Below are 25,240 nucleotides of genomic sequence, written 5' to 3' on the forward strand. Positions count from 1 at the left end.
TTCGGGAGGTGGGGGGGGGGGGGGGGCGTGGTTAAGAGGGGAGGAGTATATTGACAGCTAGAATTCACCAAGTCAAGTATTTCATACATATATATATATATATATATATATATATATATATATATATATCTACATCCTGAAAATATGCAAACAAACTGTGTTTAGATAATTGATACTTCAAACTTGCATAAATAAATATTAAGGAATATAACATTACTTGGCTTCTGAGAGTTTCAAAATGTAATGAATAAAATGCTAAAGTTGTTGATAAACAAGCAATTATTTTAATAATTAAATATGGTCATTTTAAATGAATTATGATGATAATTTAAAATCAATTATTTCAAATATGTTTATTTTAATGTATAATTCTATGGCTGGATGTAATAAGGAGTCCCGAAAAAATACAAATAAAAATACAATTAATTTTGATGTTTTTAGCAAAATATAGTAAAAATGTATTTAGTTTTTTTTTTTTTTTAATTAATAAATATATTTATTTTTAGGTAAAATAAACATAATAATACAATTTATCTCTAGTCTGGATGATTTAGTTCTTGTCACCCTGTTGTCCTCCCGTCATGAAAAAAGGCTGTCCTCACTCAGGTCCGCATGGAGCTGGAGGGGGCGTGGCTTCCAGCTCCGGCTGAAAATCGGGAGATTTTCGGGAGAATATTTGTCCCGGGAGGTTTTCGGGAGAGGCGCTGAATTTCGGGAGTCTCCCGGAAAATTCGGGAGGGTTGGCAAGTATGACCTACTGTCAAATGCTTTGGGTCCAAAAGACTAAAGAAATGCGGCTGCTAGACTTGTGACAAGAACAAGAAAGTTTGATCATATTACGCCTATACTGGCTTACTTGCACTGGCTTCCTTTGCACTTAAGATGCGACTGTAAGGTTTTACTACTTACGTATAAAATACTAAACGGTCTAGCTCCATCCTATCTTGCTGATTGTATTGCACCATATGCAGGGGCACCAAAAAGGGGGGGTAAAAGAGACAGATTCTAGGGGCCCATGATGGAGGGGGGCCCAGAGAGGCCCCTAATGATGATGAAATTATAATACAGAAAAAATAATGACACTGCGTTGGGGGCCCTGTAAAGATTATTTTCATGGGGCCCAAAATCCCAAGCGGCGCCCCTGACCATATGTCCCGGCAAAAAATCTGGGTGGGTTCCCCACATCTGCGGTCCCCTCCAAAGTTTCTCATTGTAGCCCATTGGGTTGAGTTTTTCCTTGCCCTGAAGTGGGATCTGAGCCGAGGATGTCGTTGTGGCTTGTGCAGCCCTTTGAGACACTCGTGATTTAGGGCTATATAAATAAACTTTGATTGATTGATTGACTAAAGGGGAAGATTGCGGATACCATCAGTCAAGTTTTTTTCTGTAGGGTGGCTGGACTCACCCCAACAAATAGTGTGAAGGAAGAACTGTGCTTGGGCATTTGGTGTGGGTTCCTACTGGACGCCTCCTTTGTGGGGTGTTCTGGGCACGCCCAGCGGAAAGGAGGCCCCAGGTGAGACCTAGGACACACTGGAGGTATTATGTCTTGCAGCTGGCCTGGGAATGCCATCCATCCATCCATTTTCTACCGCTTATTCCCTTCGGGGTTGCGGGGGGCGCTGGAGCCTATCTCAGCTGCCTTCGGGCGGAAGGCGGCGTACACCCTGGACAAGTCCCCACCACATCACAGGGCCAACACAGATAGACAGACAACATTCACACTCACATTCACACACAAGGGCCAATTTAGTGTTGCCAATCAACCTATCCCCAGGTGCATGTTTTTGGAGGTGGGAGGAAGCTGGAGTACCCGGAGGGAACCCACGCAGTCACGGGGAGAACATGCAAACTCCACACAGAAAGATCTGGAGCCCGGGATTGAACTCAGGACTACTCAGGACCTTCGTATTGTGAGGCACATGCACTAACCCCTGTTCTACCGTGCCGCCCTGGCCTGGGAATGTCCCAGTGGAATTAGAGAAGGTGCCTGGAGATCTTGTAGTCTGGGCTTTCCTGTTGAGATTGCTCTCACTATGTTATTATTTAAAGGGTTTATTTGCTATCTTGTTTGTAGTAGCACAAAAAACTGTAAAAAATTATAATCCTTGATCTACCTTTGAGCTTCAGCTAGTAAGTGATCCGTAGGCTTAACCTGACCTACCTCACCCCTAGCCTGTCAATTTGAATGGACGTTCATGACCTTGCCAGGATAAATGTTATGTATAATGGAAAGTGGGGAAAAAAAAAAGGCTTTGCTGCAAAAGTGCCAAACTACTGAGCCATGAACAGTACACTGGGATCTTACCTTGTATCCCACAGGAAAATCCTGGCATTCCTGGGTGCACCTGCTTACACGCCGATTCAAGCACTCGTTCACGTTGCAGTTCTTCTCATCCGACTGGTCACCACAATCATCTTTCCCATTGCAGAGATTCCTCTCCGATATACAGCGTCCATTGGAGCACATGAAGAAGGAGCCGTTGCACAAACTTCCTGAGAAGAGCAAGGCATGGCTCGGTTTGTAACAATTTCCTCAGAAAAGTTATGGCCTGACATTATAGACCCTGCCATTATAATTCATTTCATGTGTGCTCTGCTGGTCGCAGTGCTGTTTGTTCTCCCCGTGTGATCTCTCCACTTTGCTGGCTGTTGTGCTGCTGTTAACTCTGTTTAAAAGCTTCCAGCTGAGAGTCAAACCACAGTCTTACCTGCAGCCAGACATTTGAGGTTCAGAGGCAGTTCATCGGAATGGTCGGGACAGTCCGCGTAGCCATCACACTCCCACTGTGCACTGAGAAGGCAGCGGCCGTCCCCGCAGCGAAATTCTCCTGATCCACATGAGCGGTAGACTAAAGAGAGATGGACAGACACATTTTCTACAAGTTGCAATGAGACCTGAAAGTCAATTTAACCAAAAATATTATTTTTTTCTAAAATATCTCAAAATAATCTATGCTAGGCTGTTTCTGCATAGTACACTATGTATGGGGTGCCGAATATAGTAATAAAGTCAGTCACACTTTTCCAGCAGATATATTTCTCAGATTTAACTTACTTTTCTCAGATTTAGCAAATTTTTTACCACACTTAAGTAAAAAAAAAGTTGACTAAATAGTATATCTAAATGTTGAATCTAAACCTAAATGTTGAATCCAAACCTATGTATTAAATCTAAAACTAAATGTGAAATCTAAACCTAAATGTTCAATGTGAGCGCTAAATGTTAAATCTAAACCTAAATGGTAAATCTAAATATAAATGTGAGGGCTAAATATTAAATCTAAACCTAAATGGTAAATCTAAATATAAATGTGAGGGCTAAATGTTAAATCTAAAAGTACATCTCAAATCTCAATATGCGTAAATCCAAATGTGAGCGGTAAATGTTCAATTTAAAACTAAATGTTAAATATAAACATAAATATTAAATCTAAACCTAAATGGTAAATGTGAGCACTACATTTTAAATCTAAACCTAAATTTTAAATCTAAATGTCAGCGCTAAATGTTAAATGGGAGCGCTAAATGTTAAATCTAAACCTAAATCTTAAGTCTAAATCTAAATCCAAATGTGAGCGCTAATGTTAAATCTAAACTTAAATATTAAATCCATACATAAATATTAAATCCAAACATAAATCCTGGGTACAACACATGGCACACTGATTGTCTATTGTTACTATAACAATCTACAAGGTTAATGTAGGTTGCTTCTCTTTCTTCCCCTCCATTTTTCTGCATTCTTTTGTATCTCAAGTTATCATTACATATATGTATTGTTCCATTTGAACAACTGTATTGTTGATAATAAAGGTAAAGTATTGGTATTGTTCATTATCAATAGCGCTATTTCTATTGGTATTTGTATTGCTCCATTAGTATTGTAATAATGCTCATTGTCATTTCTGTATTCTTTTTTATTTTCGCTAACTGCTTATTTGCTATCACTTTTACTATCATATTTGTACATGTCGTATTTATTGATGTTGCTCTATTGTTGTTGTTGTTGTTGTTGTGTTTGTTGTTGTTAATTTTTGTCTCTCTGTCTGATCCCCCTCTTGTCCCCACAATGTCCCCCTCTGTCTTCTTTTTTTTCTCTTTCTATCCCCTCCTGCTGCGGCCCGGCTGCACCAAATGATAATATAAATACATTTAATAAAGTCAAATACAAATAAGGCAACAAGAGAAGTATCCTACACTTCTCTTTTGTAAAGTAAATCTGAACAGCCAATATGGGCATCTACATCAACTATTGTATATGATTTGTCTGAGAAGCTGGACAGGACAAAAATAAATAAATAAATAAATTAATCCTAAATGTAAACATAAATGTTAAATGTATATCTAAATGTTAAATCTAAATGTGAGCGCTAAATGTTAAATCTACACCTAAATCAGTGGTTCTTAACCTGGGTTCGATTGAACCCTCGGAGTCGGCCTCAGGGGTTCGGTGGAGCCTCCGCCATCAAGCCACACCCGACTCATCGTGTAATAAAAACTTCTCCCTATCGGCGTATTATGGATACCCCCAAACAATGTTCCCTCTAATTTTCCATCTGATTTGCAGGTGTGTAATTTGTTGTGAGTTCATGGACTGTGTAGGTTTTGTTCTTTGAACAAGGTGATGTTCATGTACGGTTCATTTTGTGCACCAGTAAAAAAACATAGAACTTTGTCTTGAATTTTAGAAAAAAAGAAAACGTTTTATTTTTCACTAAAGAAGGGTTCGGTGAATGTGCATATGAAACTGGTGGGGTTCGGTACCTCCAACAAGGTTAAGAACCACTGACCTAAATGTTAAATCTAAACCTAAATATGTATCTCTGCTTCTCAGTGCAGACACTCATACACCTTTATTTCTATGGAAAAAGGAAAGATGACAGATGCTTACTGACAACTAATGCCAATAAAGTTGCATTTTTTTTTAATGTTAACTCCAAACACGTGAGTGTGCATGGTGTGTTGCATAAAGACAAGTAGTCACTCAAACACGTCGACGCTGCACTTTGACAATGAATGGAATTGCTTCTAAATACACAGAGGGATGCACCAATTTCTATGTAAATGTGTCTTTCATTTCCCTGCAATGTTACTTCATGATTGTGTCACATATGAACATTACATTGCAGCAGCCATGGCCGACAGGATCCCTTTGGATCGGTTGTAAAGAATATGCCTTAATTGTAAGCTAAATGGTAAAAACATGACTATAGTATCGTGAGTGTGCATTAAAGTAATCTCTCCTTCATCTTACTTCCTTTTAAATCACGTTTCTCGGCCAGCCAAAGTGTGCCAATAAATCAGAAAGCTGTGCTGCGAGGAGCAGGAACATATGCATATAACATACTTGCCAACCCTCACGGATTTTCCGGGAGACTCCCGAAATTCAGCGCTTCTCCCGAAAACCTCCCGGGACAAATTGTCTCCCGAAAATCTTCCGAAATTCAGGCGGAGCTGGAAGCCACGCCCCCTCCAGCTCCATGCGGACCTGAGTGACGTGTCAACAGCCTGTATTCACGTCCGCTTTCCCACAATATAAACAGCGTGCCTGCCCACACACGTTATAACTGTAGAATGATCGAGGGTGAGTTCTTGGTTTCTTATGTGGGTTTATTGTTAGGCAGTTTCATTAACGTCCTCCCAGCGCGGTAACAACACACAACAACAGCAGTCATGTTTTATTCTACCGTAAAGCAGTTCGTCTGCCGTAAACAGCAATGTTGTTGTAATATATTGAGTTTGAGGCAATAACCAGGCGAGGTGATGAAGTACGTCTCTTTTCTGTAGACTTCAGAACAGACTCACACACTTGACGTCAGGTGCGCAACACCACGTAAATCGTTGGCCAACCAAAAAGTAACCCCAGTACGCTATAGCCAACATTCACCAGGAGATGGCAACAGACAAACATAGATCACTCTATTACATTCCTCCCCTTTTAGAAATGTAGAAGTTACTCAAAAAAAAACAACCACAAAATGCAGCAGCTCAATTAAAAAACAGTACTTAAGTCACATTCTTTTTTTTTTTTTTAGTACTGAACTCTTAACCCTCATTTGTAAACAATAACATGCTTATTATACAAACAGTATTCGTACACCTTTAACACAGATTTTTATACTGTCTTCAGAGATTCAGTTTTTTTGGTGGTACTCGAAACCTTTCTGGGTACCTGCGAAAGGGTGTTCAGCATGGTTAGAGAAATAGTGACAAAGAATAGAACAAGGATGGACAATTCAACCCTTAACTCAACAATGAGTAGATGAGTGTTTTGTGTGTGTATATGTGTAAATAAATGAACACTGGAATTCAAGTATTTCTTATATATATATATATATATATATATATATATATATATATATATATATATATATATATATATATATATATAGCTAGAATTCACTGAAAGTCAAGTATTTCTTATATATATATATGAAATACTTGACTTGGTGAATTCTAGCTGTAAACATACTCCTCCCCTCTTAGCCACGCCCCCAACCACGCCCCCGCCCCACCCCTACCACGCCCCCCCAACCCCCACCCCCCACCTCCCGAAATCGGAGGTCTTAAGGTTGGCAAGTATGGCATATAATCAAAGGCGCATATCGGCATGCGCCACATCCGAAACTCTGACCAAATGATGACTCCACACTCACTATGATCATGTTTTTACCATTAAGATCACAATTAAGACATATTCTTGAGAACCGATCCAAAGAGTGTCTGTCAGCTGGCTGCTGCTTGCATCAAATTTATGTGAGAGTGACCGCATTGTTCATATGTGACACAATCATGAAGTAAGAGCGCAGCGAAATGATGAAAGACACATACAAATAGAAATAGGTGTATTCATGCACACAGTATGCCTCGGTGTAATTGGACTCAATTCCATTTAGTGTCAAAGGCGGAATTGCAGCGTCGACGTGTTTTTGTGCAACACACATCTTTATGTCTTTATGCAACACACCATGCACACTTACACACTTGGAGCAAACATGTTTTTACAATATGCAACTTTATTGGCATTATTTGTCATTAAGCATCCGTTATGTTTCCTTCTTCTACAGTAAGAAAGGTGTAGGAGAGAGGCAGAGATGTGGGCGCGGCGTTACGGGTGAGAGGCTCCGGATTGGTGGATTATTGCCATCCTATAATTATTCATTAACACTTGGCGAGAGGTTTAGCGCTCACATTTAGATTTACGATTTAGGTTTAGATTTAAGATTTAGGTTTAGATTCAAGATTTAGGTTTATATTTAACATTTAGCGCTCACATTTAGATTGAGATTTAACATTTAAGTTTAGATTTAACATTTAGGTTTGGATTTAACATGCTACGGCTCAAGCTGTACGGGCGTTCCTCTCCTGCTGCAGCTGCGCCTCCGCGCGGCTGCGCACAATCTACAATCAACACACCTGGCGCCAACGTTCCCTCTAAGGTGCGCGCCTGCGCAATTACGCACTGCTCACGCGTCCTCTACGCACAGCAAATTAATGCCACGCAGAAAATCAAAAATCCCATCTGAACTTTAAACAAAATAAACACATTACAATTTATTCTGTATGATTTTGCAATGCAACTCTGTGAGTGACAGCTGACAACAAGAGTGGCCCCAATGAATAAAACAATCTTTGTCAACACGTTTCAATTATCGTCTGTCGAGACACTTTACGGACAGGAATTCCATCAATCACTTTATTGAGCAAAACTGTTTGTAACCACACCAAAAATAAAAACTGGTAATTTTCTGCCATACAAACCAGGCTTAAACCAACGTTGTCATCCGTCGTTTCAACAGAAGCTGCTCGCTCTGTCTCACCTGCACCAACACACGCACTCATGGCACTTAGCCAGTGCTGCGTTTATGGCCACACAAAAAGTCGGACAACCCCAACGCCACACAATGTGCAAAGCCAGGTTGTAACACTCTGACTCCTCAATCAGATGTGTGCTTATTTTACTGTCATTTATTAAGAATGTTAATCTAAGGATGTTATTCATGAAATATTGTCACTAGATTTCATAAATGCTAATAAAAAGATGTATTTTACAGACAGATGGTTACAGGAACTAAATGTAATCTCTGAAAGGGGTAACATTTCTTTTAAAGGCAGGACCCGCAGCCAGACATACAATACTAGCACATAGGTCATGAAAAAACATGTTTTTTTGTTATTTTCATTGTAAGAGGGCAGAATCCCTTCCATCCATCCATCTATTTTCTACTGCTTGTCCCGTTCGGGGTCGCGGGGGTGCTGGAGCCTATCTCAGCTGCATTTGTGCGGAAGGCGGAGTACACCCTGGACAAGTCACCACCTCATCACAGCGCCAACACAGACAGACAGACCACACTCACATTCACACACTAGGGACCATTTAGTGTTGTCAATCAACCTATCCCCAGGTGCATGTCTTTGGAGGTGGGAGGAAGCCGGAGTACCCGGAGGGAACCCACGCAGTCACGGGGAGAACATGCAAACTCCACACAGAAAGATCCCGAGCGCAGGATCGAACCCAGGACTACTCAGGACCTTCGTATTGTGAGGCAGACGCAATAAACCCCTGCGGCAAAATCACTTATATCAGAAAATTATTTTAATAAAACATTTAAATGGTTATGATGTCAGGTTTGGGACAGGTTTGACGCTGGTATGGCCACAGTGTGCAAGTCTGATGTTGCTCACATGAATGCTCAGGGAGTTTGTGCATTTGCTCACACACATGAAAAATTAGAGGGAACATTGCCTGTCGCTGATGAGATCTCCCCTGCCTTCTTAAGCCAGCGTGTCCTGCGTTCCAGTGCCAGAACGTAGCTACTTGTACCTGTACAGTAAGCCTCACACGTCTCCAGCTTTCCTCGCCTATGTGCTTCCCCTCCTTTGTGCTCATCGTGTATTGTCCTGTGTCGTCATCCTGCAGCCTCGCGTCATTCCCTGGTTTCGGACTGTGTGTCTCGTCTCCCCGGATCCCCTTTGGACTCCCTTCTGCCTTCCCGGATCTCGACCTTTCGCCTGCCCCCGGACAACGACGCCTCGCTCCAGCCCCTGACCACTTGCCCGTCCCCGGACCTCCGAGCCTGCCTTGCCCTTTCTGGACTTCCGCACCTGCCTCAAGACGCACCTCCAACATCTCCCGGTAACACTCAACATATAATCGCTTCACATAGTCTCACACGTATTTGGATTAATTACACACGTCACACATTTGTGCAAATAAACACGTTGCAAGCTAAACGGCGTCCCTGTCTCAGTGCCGTCTCCTTCTTCACTGTAGCGTTACATAAACATTTATATATATATTTAATTTTGGATTCAACAATTACATTCATCCATCCATACATCCATCCATTTTCTACCGCTTGTCCCTTTTTGGGGTCGCGGGGGGTGCTGGAGCCTATCTCAGCTGCACCCTGGACAAGTCGCCACCTCATCGCTGTCACGGAGGGGTTTACGCTTGCTGTGCGGTTGTTCTCCCAAGATGCAAAAATGGACGGCTCCGGACGACAGCGTGAAGGTAGGCTTTGGTTTATTAAACATAAATCATCCAAACTACCAACAGTACAGGCAACACAACAAAAAGAAAGGCAGGCGTGCCTAAAACACGAGAGGCTTATCACTTAAACAGATGCTATGACAAGGAACTACAAAACTTACTTGGTACAGGTGTGATACAAACAATGAAGCCACACTGAGTGACCTTAAAAGGCAAAACTAAATAGAGTCTCTGATGAGCAACAGGTGCACGAAAAGGCAGGTGAAAATCATAAGTAACCATGGTGACTAAACTCAGGAAGTGCATAACCAGGAACTAAAAGGAGTCCAAAACAAACCGATAACACAAAACATGATCCGACCACGGATCATGACAGAGATCCCCCCTTAAGGACAGATTCTAGATGTCCACAAAAAAACCCAAAAAAAAACAATCATGACAATCGCAGGGCCAACACAGATAGACTGACAACAATCACACTCACATTCACACAATGATATGTCATATTTAGAGTCAACATTTCATTTAAACCTAAATGTGTGATTGGCCCTAGTGTGAGTGTGAATGTTGTCTGTCTATCTGTATTGGCCCTGCAATGAGGTGGCGACTTGTCCAGGGTGTACCCCGCCTTCCGCCCGAATGCAACTGAAAGCACCCCCCGCGACCCCAAAAGGGACAAACGGTAGAAAATTGATGGATGGATGTGATGCAAATTAGCCAAATCTGAGAAAAGTGTGTTAAATCTGAGAAATATATCTGCATTCGGCACCCAATGCACAATGTGCCTTTCACATCTGCGTTATTTCCAGATATTTCAAGTACAAACACCCATATTTCATCAGCCAGTCATAAACTGAAGTTGCATCAGACAATTCAAATTTAGTGGGACGCAAAATGCTTATCTACAAAATAATATCAATAGCATGCATTTTTTTTAAATTGCAATAACATCAGGAACAAAAAAATAGTGCATTTGTTGTTTAATTATTGCAGATGCAATACGACCGTACATGAGAAAGTAGGTTTTTTTTACGAAATGGTTGTTGGATCAGAAATATATCTCCATGTAATAATGAAATAATTATGTATTTTTCCAAAATGGTGTATGCTTTTGTTTGTTACTTGCAGTAAATACAGTGAGATTCACAAGGTCTCAATTTTGTTCTTGACTTTAGTTGGGGGTTTTTATCCCCTGCCTAGAGCTACCATTTTCATCCCATTAATTTTTTTAAATGAAAGCGGACAAGTAGATGATATGCAAATGCGGGCATAATCATAAAACGGCAGAAAGATATTAGGAGCAAAAGGGCACAAGACTATCTACTTGCCGCATTCCACGGACTCATCTGATCCATCTCCGCAGTCGTCATCATGGTCACAGACAAATCGCTGGGGGATGCAGGCTTTGTTGTGGCAGTGAAAAGAGTTGTCATCACACGTGTTGTTAGGTGCTAAAACACATGAGAAGAAGTGGGCTCAGGTGCCATTTTCCATTGCGGCGCAGTATGTTAACAGAGCCAGTGTTAGCATTGTGTAAACAGAATGATAATTAACTGGTGTCTCTGTCTTTGTACGGACCTAATGGGGGGTACTAGGATGACAGGGGATGCAAAACAATAACAGTGCAATACATTTTCATAACATGGTCACTACTGCCTAGTTTCTCTTGTTAAATTCTTATTTTTACTGTTATATTTTTATTCTTATTGTTGCTTTTTATTTTTTTCTTATTGTAATATTTTTTCCATTTTATTTCCATTTATACACCCATTATTTACTTAGTACTTTTTAAATTTGATCTCAATGATGTACACTGCTGCTGGAATTAAAATTTTCCTGAGGAAACTCTCCTATAGGAATCAATAAAGTACTATCTATCTATCTATCTATCTATCTATCTATCTATCTATCTATCTATCTATCTATCTAACGGAGGCTCTGGATCATAAACAAGATTATATGGTTGATATAATCCACTGATACACTATATTGTCAAAAGTATTTGGACACCTGCCTTGACTCACACATGAACTTGAAGCGCCATCCCATTCCTAACCCATAGGGTTCAATATGATGTCGGTCCACCTTTTGCAGCTATTACAGCGTCAACTCTTCTGGGAAGGCTGTCCACAAGGTTGCGGAGTGTGTTTATAGGAATTTTCCACCATTCTTCCTAAAGCGCATTGGTGAGGTTACACACTGAGGTTGGTCGAGAAGGCCTGGCTCTCAGTCTCCGTTCTAATTCATCCCAAAGGTGTTCTATCGGGTTCAGGTCAGGACTCTGTGCAGGCCAGTCAAGTTCACACCAGACTCTGCCATCCATGTCTTTATGGACCTTGCTTTGTGCACTGGTGCGTAGTCATGTTGGAAGAGGAAGGGGCCCGCTCCAAACTGTTCCCACAAGCTTGGGAGCATGGAATCGTTCAAAATGTTTTGGTATCTTGGAGCAATCAAAGTTAATTTCACTGGAACTAAGGGGCCAAGCCCAAATCCTGAAAAACAACCCCACACCATAATTCCTCCTCCACCAAATGTCCCACTCGTCACAATGCAGTCCGAAATGTATCGTTCTCCTGGCAACCTCCAAACCCAGACTCGTCCATCAGATTGCCAGATGGAAAAGCGTGATTCATCACTCCAGAGAACGCGTCTCAGCAGCTCTAGAGTCCAGTGGCGACGGGCTTTACACCACTGCATTGGACTTGGTGATGTAGGACTTAGATTCTGCTGCTCGGCCATGGAAACCCATTCCATGAAGCTCTCTGCGTACTGTACGTGGGCTAATTGGAAGGTCACATGAAGTTTGGAGCTCTGTAGCAACTGACCTTTGCACTATGCGCTTCAGCATCCGCTGACCCCTCTCCGTCAGTTTACGTGGCCTACCACTTCGTGGCTGAGTTGCTGTTGTTCCCAAACTCTTCCATTTTCTTATAATAAGCTGACAGTTGACTTTGCAATATTTAGGAGCGAGGAAATTTCCCGACTGGATTTGGTGCACAGGTGGCATCCTATGACTGTTCCACGCTGGAAATCACTGAGAGCGGCCCATTCTTTCACAAATGTTTGTAGAAACAGTCTCCATGCCTAAGTGCTTGATTTTATACACCTGTGGCCGGGCCAAGTGATTAGAACACCTGATTCTCATCATTTGGATGGGTGGCCAAATACTTTTGGCAATGTAGTGTATATACTGTTCAGTTTCAGCTGACCAACATAAACGTAATGTTTTGTATTATCTTGCTGAGTGCGGATTTGTGGACCAGCACGCACAATTCTAACTGCTAAATGATTAAGTGATCAGGTCAGCGTGTTTGAACTTGAAGGTTGCGTTTACCACAGCCGGCTGCAGAAAGTTCATCACTTCCATCAGGGCAGTCTCTTTCACCATCGCAGAGCCAGCGTTTTGGAACACAAGCATATGACCCTGGGCAGCTGAATAACCCTGGCGCACATGTCACCGAGCCTAAGAACAAAGAAACACATGCAATATTTAGACCTTATATAATGTGTGGCTGAGATTTGACAAGGTTTGACATTTGACTGAAGATAAAAATACCCTACATGTCATTTATTCCGTTTTTTTTTTTTTTTTACCAGAAGTGACACACAATACAGTGAAATGTAAATATTAAACAGATTAAACAATCACCAAAATGATTCCCGAGCGCGGCCACCGCTGCTGCTCACTAATCCCCTCACCTCCCAGGGGGTGAACATGGAGAGGATAATTTCACCACACCTTGTGTGTGTGTGACTATCTTTGGGACTTTAACTTTTAACTTGTTTGTATAGGTTCTCCAAATATGTGTACACCAGGCTTAAAAGGGAACTGCACTTTTTTTTTTTTTGAATTTTGCCTATTGTTCACAATCATTATGAAAGACATGACGACGGATGGATTTTTTTTTAATGCATTCTGAATATTTGATAAACGTAAATAAAAGTCTGCCTACAGCAGAGCCAATGGGAGGTCCTCTATGCCAGTGTTTTTCAACCTTTTGTGAGCCAAGGCACATTTTTTGCATTGAAAAAATCCGGAGGCACACCACCAGCAGAAATCGTTAAAAAACAAAACTCAGTTGACAGTAAAAAGACGTCGTCGCAATTGTTGGATATGAATTCAAACCATAACCAACCATGCATCAATATAGCTCTTGTCTCAAAGTAGGTGTACTGTCACCACCTGTCACATCACGACGTGACTTATTTTGAGTTTTTTGCCGTTTTCCTGTGGGTAGTGTTTTAGTTCTATTTTGGTGGCTTTTTCTCTTTTTTTGGTATTTTCCTGTAGCAGTTTCATGTCTTCCTTTGAGCGATATTTCCCGCATCTACTTTGTTTTAGCAATCAACAATATTTCAGTTGTTTTTATCCTTCTTTGTGGGGACATTGTCGATTGTCATGTCATGTTCGGATGTACCTTGTGGACGCTGTGTTTGCGCCACAGTAAGTCTTTGCTGTCGTCCAGCATTCTGTTTTTGTTTACTTTGTAGCCAGTTCAGTTTTAGTTTCGTTCTGCATAGGCATCCCTAAGCTTCAATGCCTTTTCTTAGGGCACTCACCTTTTGTTTATTTTTGGTTTAAGCATTAGATACCTTTTACCTGCACACTGCCTCCCGCTTTTTCCGACATCTACAAAGCAATTAGCTACCGGCTGCCACCTACTGATATGGAAAACTATTACACGGTTACTCTGCCGAGCTCTAGACAGCACCGACACTCAACAACACATCATTTGCAGACTAATTACTGGTTTGCAAAAAATATTTTTAACCCAAATAGGTGAAATAAGATAATCTCCCACGACACACCAGACTGTATCTCACAGTAGTTGAAAAACACTGCTCTATGCCGCCCATAAAATCCGATAAATAACCATTCAAAAAGCGCCAACAATTCTCCATTTATATTTTCTGACTTGAATATTACCAAGTATTTGTGATATTGTTATTATAAGCGCGAACGCAGACAAACTATTTAGAACGCCGCCGTGACTACGGTGCCTCTGTTTCCATCATTGAGTGGTCTGCTGCGTTCCTACTTCTTTGCTACCTGTAAGTTTATTGTAGATCATAAATCATGCCTCTCACCTGAAAAATAGATGGCTGAGGATATAATCCGACAAGTTGGGACACTTATCCATGTTCAGTCCTCTGGTCGTCCAGAGCATGTCTTCCCATTTAGATTCTTCATTCATCACTCCGAGCAAAGTTTGTATGTTTTACAATATAACTACAACTACTCATACTAACCAAACCATCCCATCTTTGATGTCTGTAGGAGTGTTTTCATCCATATTTGTACGTGCTATCATAGTGTATTGATGCTAGCGTCGTTAGCATTAGCTAATTTGCTACCACCGTTACGAGTGTCTGTGTTAGTATTATTAACGTACAACAGCATTCTTTTTGTATTGTTTTAGTTTCGTAAATTGCTCAGTAAATTCACCAAGACGTCACCATGGAGTTACAGAGTCTGTTTAGCTGTTTGGAGCGCTAGCTCCGACAGCTAGTGGTTTCATGATGTTGAAATCAGTTTTGTTTGATTAGCCGATTTTACTCCCGCGTAACAGGCAGTATTTGGAAGCAATTAAGGTATGCGAATAAACATTTACAGAATCTTTCTGTGTAAATAATTTATTTTGCGGCTTATAGTCCAGTGCAGCTGATATATGCAGCATGAGACTTTAAACTGTTTTTAACTTTTTTAACTGCTTTTATCTAACAAATTGTTCTTAAGATCATTTGTATTTGCTTTTTCAATGTGTATTTTACCTCTGTTTTAAATGTTATTTTTTAGTCTGTCCTTTGCCTGTATTTCTTTGTGGTGTACAGCCCTTTGTTCTTCAACTGTGGTTGTTTTTAAAGGGCTTCATAAATAAAGTTGCTATGGTATGGTATGGTATGGTATATAGAAAAATATATTTTTCTTGTACAATTTAGTGGGTGGGGATTATATCCCTATGCACTCTGTAGTCCGGAAAATATGGCAGTTTGTCAACGTTAGGAAATTCAGAAATAAATAGTCCCGTCTATAGAACATGACCAGACTGTTTTTAAGGATCTCCTGCCAAAAGCTCGTCAAAGATCCTCTATATGACAATGTGTTAGTGTTTTTAGAAATTTTGTGCAATTATGTTAGTCTCTTCCAAGTTTTTTTAACTGAACTCGCGGGCCGGTCTGGTGTCATTCCCAAGCCAGATTTGTACCCCGGGCCACCAGTTTAAAAGATGTGCATTAGGTCATGTGTCGAGAAAATAATGGAATCAAAATAAATCTTGCAAATTTTTAAACTGTAAAAGCCTTTGTTGATTTCTGTATTTTATCAGGGTTTCTGCAGGTACCAGCAAATGTAATGTATTGCTTTTTATGCCTTTCTAATGCATCTGCAAACAAATGTAATGCCCATGTCCTACTACAGGTCGTTAATATACATGGTCAAAAGCTTACAATTGTCTGTGTGTACACAATTATAAGCATTTGACAATGATAATCTTGAATAGTTGAGAAGTTTGCATAAACTTTGGTCAAGTTAAGCACTAATGTCATCATAATATATAATAATAATGCAAGCGATCCTTTCAAAATCAATAAACATATTTTGTATTATTGTAGTATTTTTATCAATGTAAATGGAAGGTAAATAATTTTGCTATCCTAAATAAAAAAAACAAAGACATACAGTCGTGGTCAAAAATTGACATACACTTATAAAGAACAAAGTCATGGCCGTCTTGAGTTTCCAATAATTTCTACAACTCTTATTTTTTTGTGATAGGGCGATTGGAGCACATACTTGTTTGTCACAAAAAACATTCATGAAGTTTGGTTCTTTTAGTTTGGTAGCCATCCACAAGCTTCTGATTGAATTTTTGACCACTCCTCTTGACAAAATTGGTGCAGTTCAGCTAAATGTGTTGGTTTTGTGACATGGACTTGTTTCTTCAGCATTGTCCACACGTTTAAGTCAGGACTTTGGGAAGGCCATTCTAAAACCTTAATTGTAGCCTGATTTAGCCATTCCTTTACCACTTTTGACGTGTGTTTGGGGTAATTGTCCTGTTGGAACACCCAACTGCGCCCAAGATCCAACCTACGGGCTGATGATTTTAGAATTTGGAGGTAATCCTCCTTTTTCATTGTCTCATTTACTCTCTGTAAAACACCAGTTCCATTGGCAGCAAAACAGGCCCAGAGCATAATACTACCACCAGGCTTGACGTTAGGGAAGGTGTTTCTGGGATTAAAGGCCTTTTCTCCTCCGAACATATTGCTGGGTATTGTGGCCATACAGCTCAATTTTTGTTTCATCTGACGACATAACTTTCCTCCAGAAGGTCTTGTCTTTGTCCATGTGATGTCAGATGTTTGTATATATGTATATATATCTTTGGGGGTACTCTCGGGGCCTGCTAGTCCGGCGGGGGTCGGCGCCTCAGGCTACTGCAAAGTGGTAAAGGAATGGCTAAATCAGGCTAGAACTAAGGTTTTAGAATGGCCTTCCCAAAGTCCTGACTTAAACGTGTGGACAATGCTGAAGAAACAAGTCCATGTCAGAAAACCAACACATTTAGCTGAACTGCACCAATGTTGTGAAGAGGAGTGGTCAAAAATTCAATCAGAAGCTTGCCAGAAGCTTGTGGATGGCTACCAAACGCGCTTTATTGCAGTGAAACTTACCAAGGGACATGTAACCAAATATTAACATTGCTGTATGTATACTTTTGACCCAGCAGATTTGGTCACATTTTCAGTAGACCCATAATAAATTCATAAAAGAACCAAACTTCATGAATGCTTTTTTGTGACCAACAAGTATGTGCTCCAATCACTCTATCACAAAAAAATAAGACAGCCATGACATTATGTTCTTTACAAGTGTATGTACACTTTTGACCAGGACTGTATGTGTTCTTGTCAAACATAGGGATTGTGAATAGGGATGTCCGATAATGGCTTTTTGCCGATATCCGATATTGTCCAACTCTTGAATTACCGATACCGATATCAACCGATACCGATATCAACCGATACCGATATCAACCGATATATACAGTCGTGGAATTAACACATTATTATGCCTAATTTGGACAACCAGGTATGGTGAAGATAAGATACTTTAAAAAAAATAAAATAAAATAAAATAAGATAAATAAATTAAAAATATTTTCTTGAATAAAAAAGAAAGTAAAACAATATAAAAACAGTTATAGTACATAGAAAATAGTAATTAATGAACATTTGTCAAATTAACCGTTAAAGGTTAGTACTATTAGTGGACCAGCAGCACGCACAATCATGTGTGCTTACGGACTGTATCCCTTGCAGACTGTATTGATATATATTGATATATAATGTAGGAACCAGAATATTAATAACAGAAAGAAACAACCCTTTTGTGTGAATGAGTGTGAATGAGTGTAAATGGGGGAGGAAGGTTTTTTGGGTTGGTGCACTAATTGTAAGTGTATCTTGTGTTTTTTATGTTGATTTAATAAATAAAAAAAAAAAAACGATACCGAAAATAAAATAAAAACGATACCGATAATTTCCAATATTACATTTTAACGCATTTATCTCTAATTGTGAATAATAGGAAACATCCCCAAAAGAGAAACAGTTGCCCTTTAAAAGATCTACTATATTTAAACACCCTTGAATCATCAGAAATGCCTGCAGTACATCACCTGTTGTTTGTGTATCTACTCTATAAAACCACAAAAGAGTTGTCATACAGTACATCATCTAAAGTATCCGATGTAACCTTTGCTCATGACGTGATAGACAGCATTTACCACAGATCTCCACGCTCTCATCAAGGCCGTCGTCACAGTCGTTCTCTCCATCACAGAGCCACTGTTTTGCGATGCATTTATTCTTGGAGCAGGCAAACTGGTTCCACAAGCACGACGAGTCTGCGGAGGCAAGGGGGAATACAACTCAGCAGCATACACACAACACTTGGCCTTCTGTCCACTCGTATTTGGTCTGACGCTTCATACCGCAATTATTCATAAGACTGCACATATTCAACCCTTTGTAGATAATTCTCACAAATTCACCTGAATCAGCTTTCAGGTGTAAAGGCAGTAAAGCCCAGGTGGGGCACTCTATGTATTCAACTAATCCTACACATTGCTATTAATGGTAAATGGTAAATGGGTCGTACTTGTATAGCGCTTTTCTACCTTTTTTAAAAAATATTTTTATTATGCCAATCGTGCCTAATTTCGGACATTTGTAATTTATTGTATTTTCTATATACACAAACACAGAAACATAAACATATGGTAACCTAGTAAAAATGATTCAAAATCGAATCAGTTGTTCCTTATCCCATTTTCAGGCATTACCCTTTATACAAAAAGCCTGCTCAGTGGCCTTGTGGTCCGCCCTGAGATCGGTCGGTCGTGAGTTAGAACCCCGGCCGAGTCATACCAAAAGACTATAAAAATGTGACCCATTACCTCCACTCAGCATCAAGGGTTGGAATTGGGGGTTAAATCACCAAAATGATTCCCGAGCGCGGCCAACGCTGCTGCTCACTGCTCCCCTCACCTCCCAGGGAGTGGAACAAGGGGATGGGTCAAATGCAGAGGGTCATTTCACCACACCTAGTGGTACTTTAACTTGACCTTTAAAAAATCTGCCCATAACTTTTTGATTTATTCTGCTAACTAGCGAGCAGACAGACTGACCATCCAAAGCGATTACATAACCTCCTAAAGGAGGATAAACGTGTTGAAGCTACTGATGGTGTGTTTGACAGAGAAGCTGCTCGCAGGAGATACAATAGAAGTCCGCTATCCAAGGTCAATACTGTACCTTAAGTTAAAGTACCACTGATAGTCACACACACACAAGGTGTGGTGAAATTACCCTCTGCATTTGACCCATCCCCTTGTTCCACCCCCTGGGAGGTGAGGGGAGCAGTGAGCAGCTGTGGTGGCCGCGCTCTGGAATTTGGTGATTTAACCCCCAATTCCAACCCTTGATGCTGAGTGTCAAGCAGGGAGGCTTATTACTACATAAAACAAATTGTTTGTAGTATATTGCAATGTATTGTTTTTGATACAATCCATTATCTCAAATTTATTCAACAGTATGTTTACATCAGTGACGTGCAGTCACTTGAGGCAGAATTTTTTTTTAAAAAGAAAACATTTTTATTAAATTGTTATATGTATCCAGTGATTTTACTATAACGTTATTTTCCATTTAACTTCACCAGTTTTAGATTTTTTTTATTCAAAATCGCTGAATTTTCACATTTGCCGTTCAAATACTGAGAAGAGACGGTGCGGTGAACAGCAGCCAGTTGAGGCACGTCACTCAGTGCCTCAACATGGATTGCGGACTCGGCTAACTGCTGACCTGCTGTGCAGTGAGACCGTATTGCTATATGAACTATATTATACATTTCCATAGTTTAGTTAGCTGAGGTATATAATGTACAGTGTATTTTGTCAACAACTGTATGTGTGTAACGTATTTCTTGTGCTGAGCGATCATAAAACGGCTGCAAAAGACGCACTGGCTGAGGCTCCAGTAATCCCGCCTCCTGCACCCCCGCCGTAGATTGCAACCCCTGACGGGAGTGCTATATCAACTAAAGCCCACACTTAAACTTTCCACGTGCAAGATTGAATCTATTTAAAAGAGTTATTTCATAAGAAGCCAAAAAGTGCAAAAACAATAATGTTCATGTTGGAGGAGTTGTGAATGACTGCAGGGCCACAATATTAGGTACACCTGCAGACAGCAGGTGTACCTTATTCACAACTCCTCCAACACAAACATTATTATTTTTGCACTTTTTGGCTTCTTATTAAATAACTTTTGTAACCTATTTTTATGGGCTTTCCTATTTGTGATGTTAAGTTCATGTTATGCGCTGTTATACAGTATATGCCTTGAGCTCTTTTTTTGAAGGCGCTAAGAGCGGAAGTGATGACACGTTGGAGTGGAGCGGAAGTTTTTGAAAGAACGTAAATAAAGTGGTCCTCGTGTAAACTGGAGCCTCCGTGTTTGTTATTTTGTAGTTTCATACAGTATAGACAACATTTATAAACCCTCGGTTGCACTTTTTTAAATAGATTCAATCTTGCAATCATTAGTTGATATAACACTCCCGTCAGGGGTTGTGTTAATCCAGCACAACAGTGGCGAATGGACTTCATTTATAAGTAAAGGTAAGACCATAATAACGCTTTTTTAATTAAATGTGCTTTTTTGTGTGCTACAGTTTGTATGTGTAAAGTTAAAGTTAAGTCAAAGTACCAATGATTGTCACACACACACTAGGTGTAATGAAATTTGTCCTCTGCATTTGACCCATCCTTTGATCACCCCCTGGGAGGTGAGGGGAGCAGTGGGCAGCAGCGGCGCCGCGCCCGTAAATAATTTTTGGTGATTTAACCCCCAATTCCAACTCTTGATGCTGAGTGCCAAGCAGGGAAGAATGCTGGTATGAGCTTTTAAACATAACCCGTTAACTGCTGCCAATCAAATGGTGAATAAGATACTCTTTAGGGTTCATATGTTTGCAAATCTGACTGTGATGAAGTCAGTGCCTCACCAGCCATCAACCTCACCGCACGTCACTGGTTTACATGTTATAATTGTGGTGTTTTTGGGGGGCTCAGAAAGGAATAATGGCATGTTCAGTTAAATGAGGAAGATTGATTTAAAAGTATTTTTTGGTTACAAGCCTCGTCACATTACCAATTGAACTCATAAGTGGAGGTATTACGTACAATAACTGCAAATACATATAGACAGTGGGGAGTCATTGCAATAAGCTAATCGTTTTTTTAGTTTTGTGTAACAATCAAACAGAGTGCATTGCGCAGAATGTTGTTGAGTAGCCTTGTCGTCATTTTGCCAGTAAATGAGGTGGCGACTTGTCCAGGGTGTACCCCGCCTTCCGCCCGATTGTAGCTGAGATAGGCTCCAGCGCCCCCCGTGACCCCAAAAGGGAATAAGCGGTAGAAAATGGATGGATGGATGTTAAACAGTAGGAAGTATGTACATTAACAATGTTTTCACTGTATTTACGTTTTAAAGGGGCACATACCTGCAACTTAATATTGTTGTGGAATGTTTTAATTGTCCTTCCTTTTTTTAATTTTTTTTATAAATTGGCCCTAGTGTGTGAATGTGAGTGTGAATGTTGTCTGTCTATCTGTGTTGGCCCTGTGATGAGGTGGCGACTTGTCCAGGGTGTACCCCGCCTTCCGCCCGATTGTAGCTGAGATAGGCTCCAGCACACCCCCCCCCCCCCCCCCCCCCCCCCCGCCCCCCCGACCCCGAAGGGAATAAGCGGTAGAAAATGGATGGATGGATGGATGTAATTTTTAGTTAGTGTGTATAGTACAGCCAATGTATATGATTGAAATGCAATGTCACACATTAGCCTTTAATATTATTGTGTTTTTATTGTAATATTGATGGAAATACAGTGGACATTTTTAAGTACAGTATTTTTCGGAGTATAAGTCGCACCGGAGTATAAGGCGCACCGGCCGAAAATGCATAATAAAGAAGGAAAAAAACATATATAAGTCGCACTGGAGTATAAGTCGCATTTTTGGGGGAAATTTATTTGATAAAACCCAACCAAGAATAGACATTTGAAAGGCAATTTAAAATAAATAAAGAATAGTGAACAACAGGCTGAATAAGTGTACGTTATATGAGGCATAAATAACCAACTGAGAACGTGCCTGGTATGTTAACGTAACATATTATGGTAAGAGTCATTCAAATAACTAATATATAGAACATGCTATACGTTTACCAAACAATCTGTCACTCCTAATCGCTAAATCCCATGAAATCTTATACGTCTAGTCCAGGGGTCGGCAACCTTTACCAGTCAAAGAGCCATTTTGACCAGTTTCACAAATTAGAGAAAACAATGGGAGCCACAAAAATCTTTTGAAATTTAAAATGAAATAACACTGCATACTAAGGTTTTTTTTTGCTTTGTGCTATGTATAAACCAAGGGTCTCAGACACACGGTCCACACCGGCCCGCGGGTTTTATATGAATAGCGCTTGACAGCGTCATACATGTCAACCCTCCCGATTTTTCCGGTAGACTACGGATTTAAGGGCAACTATTCTCTCGAACGTGCCGTGATGGTACAGCATTTAGCGACAACTACAACCAGCGTGCCGAACTAACCCCACCTTGTATGGGGCTTCTTCTTGCTCACGTAAGTGAGGGCAAGGCATACTTGGTCAACAACCACACAGGTTACACTGACGGTGGCGATATAAAAAACTTTAACACTCTTACTAATAATGCGCCACACTGTGAACCCACACCAAACAAGAATGACAAACACATTTCGGGAGAACATCTGCACCGTAACACAACATAAACACAACAGAGCAAATACCCAGAATCCCATGCAGCCCTAACTCTTCCGGGCTGCATTATACACCTCCGCTACCAAACCCCACCCACCTCAACCGACGCACGGGGGGGGGGTGTGATGTGTGAGGGAGCAGGGTTGGGGTGGGGGCGGGGTTTGGTGGTAGCAGGGGTGTATAATGTAGCCCGGAAGAGTCAGGGCTGCATGGGATTCTGGGTATTTGTTCTGTTGTGTTTATGTTGTGTTAAGGTGCAGATGTTCTCCCGAAATGTGTTTGTCATTCTTGTTTGGTTTTGGTTCAAAGTGTGGCGCATTATTAGTAAGAGTCTTAAAGTTGTTTTATATAGCCACCGTCAGTGTTACCTGTGTGGCTGTTGACCATGTATGCCTTGCTGTCACTTGCGTGTGCGAGCAGAAGATGCACATAACAAGAGGTTGGGCTGGCAAACTGTTAATACAGATTGTAGAGGGCGCTAAATGCTGTACCACCATGGCACGCCCTTATTATTATTGAAAGGGTGATTATCGGAGAATATTAATCCTGGGTGTTTCCTGCGAGAGGCACCGAAATCCGGAAGTCTCCCGGGAAAATCGGGGGGGTCGGCAAGTACGCAGCTGAGCCGCATCAGAATGATCAAAGAGCCGCATGCGGCTCCGGAGCCGCGGGTTGCCGACCCCTGGTCTAGTCTCTTACGTGAATGAGCTAAATAATATTATTCGATATTTTACGGTAATGTGTTAATCATTTCACACATAAGTCGCTCCTGAGTATAAGACGCACCCCCAGGCCAAACTATGAAAAAAACTGCGACTTATAGTCTGAAAAATACGGTGATATGATCAAAACTCTAAATAATTGATTAATGCGTTATTTCTTTAAATCAGGGGTGTCAAACTCATTTTAGATCGGTGGGCCACATGGAGAAAAATCTACTCTCAAGTGGGCCGGACTGGTAAAATCATAGAACGATAACTTAAAAATAAAGACAACATCAGATTGTTTTCTTTGTTTAAAAATAGAGCAAGCACATTCTGAAAATGTACAAATCATAATGTTGTTGGTTTTTTTACACTTACATGTTGCGGTTACTAGTATAATTAACCCCGTAATCCCGCACAGGGTGTGTTTTGCCGATAGGGAAGGGGCCCCGGGGATGGAAAACAATTAAAGGTTCATGGAAAGGCATGATGATGATCATTGTGTAAAAATGCGCATAGAGTCATTATCTACGCCGAGTGTTTACGTTTCCAAGTCACTCTGCTCTCTCTGGGGAGTCATTCTTTGGTGGCTTTCTCTCAGATGCCAGACCTGGCAGAGTCTGACAAAGCTTTGATGAGATGTTGAAAGAGGAGAGCGAGGATATGTCGTAGTGGGTCAAATAACGATACGAGAAATTATGGATATGGATCCTGTGTGTGTGTGTGTGTGTGTGTGAGTGTGTGTGTGTGTGTGTGTTCTGGCAATGCTTACTTAATGGGGACATCGCTCTGTTTACACAGTCACCTTTAGGAGACCTCTGACGGTATGGGGACAAAAAAACCAGGTCCCCTAAAGGGAAACCTTTTTAAATGATAGTCAGATCCATTCTGAAGATGCCTAAGTGATTTTTAAGCTTTGGCCCATAAAACATGTTTACTGGTTAGTTTGAGTGTGAGAAATTTGCACAGTAGCCCCCTCATCGGGCTGTAGCTGGTACTGCACTCGCTGCTTTTTTAAAAAAATGGTCCTCAGTAGCCACGTACAAATTTGTGTGAATCATGCAAAATTATTTAAATTTGGTCCCCATGAACCATATTAACTCTTTTTCCCCAGGGTCCCCAGTAAGAATGATCAGCACATTACTTCATCAATCCAGAAATTTAAAGACGTGAATGAGCTAAATGGGCAGTGGCCATTTTACCTCATTTTGTTTATGCCTCCACAACCTGTAGAAAGGGTGGTCCTCGCAAGTGATAATCAAAAACTTGGTCCCCATTCTAAATGATAACATGTGTGTGTGTGTGTGTGTGTGTGTGTGTGTGTGTGTGTGTGTGTGTGTGTGTGTGTGTGTGTGTGCCTGCATGCGTTATGCATTTACCCTGCTGTCAGAGTTTCGACAGGAAGCTGTAACGTAGCACTTAGATCAATGTTAGATGGCTAAATCTGGAATCTATGATTATTCCGACTTTCTGTACGTTATACTAAATTTGCTTCAGTCGCTTCAAGTGTATTACAAAATAACAGGTACCCCGCACTTTACAGGTATCAAAGAAGCACTTTAAAGGCCTACTGAAATGTGATTTTCTTCTTTAAACGGGGATAGCAGGTCCATTCTATGTGTCATACTTGATCATTTCGCGATATTGCCATATTTTTGATGAAAGG

At 40.8% G+C, this 25,240-nt stretch overlaps 1 protein-coding gene across 2 annotated transcripts in view; it reads right to left on the reverse strand.

Moving 5' to 3' along the window:
* Positions 1-25,240, reverse strand: part of lrp1bb (low density lipoprotein receptor-related protein 1Bb) — a 1,021,613-nt gene that overhangs the window by 204,004 nt on the left and 792,369 nt on the right. For both annotated transcript variants that reach the window (XM_072912020.1, XM_061926507.1), the window contains 5 exons: positions 18,289-18,408; positions 12,831-12,959; positions 10,825-10,947; positions 2,712-2,852; positions 2,309-2,496 (listed from right to left, as the gene is read on the reverse strand). In XM_072912020.1, coding sequence (XP_072768121.1) covers positions 2,309-2,496; positions 2,712-2,852; positions 10,825-10,947; positions 12,831-12,959; positions 18,289-18,408 — 701 coding nt within the window. The remainder of the gene's footprint in view (positions 1-2,308; positions 2,497-2,711; positions 2,853-10,824; positions 10,948-12,830; positions 12,960-18,288; positions 18,409-25,240) is intronic.

The sequence above is a fragment of the Nerophis lumbriciformis genome, linkage group LG31 (genome assembly GCF_033978685.3).
Source record: "Nerophis lumbriciformis linkage group LG31, RoL_Nlum_v2.1, whole genome shotgun sequence".
In the NCBI taxonomy this organism is placed as follows: domain Eukaryota; kingdom Metazoa; phylum Chordata; class Actinopteri; order Syngnathiformes; family Syngnathidae; genus Nerophis; species Nerophis lumbriciformis.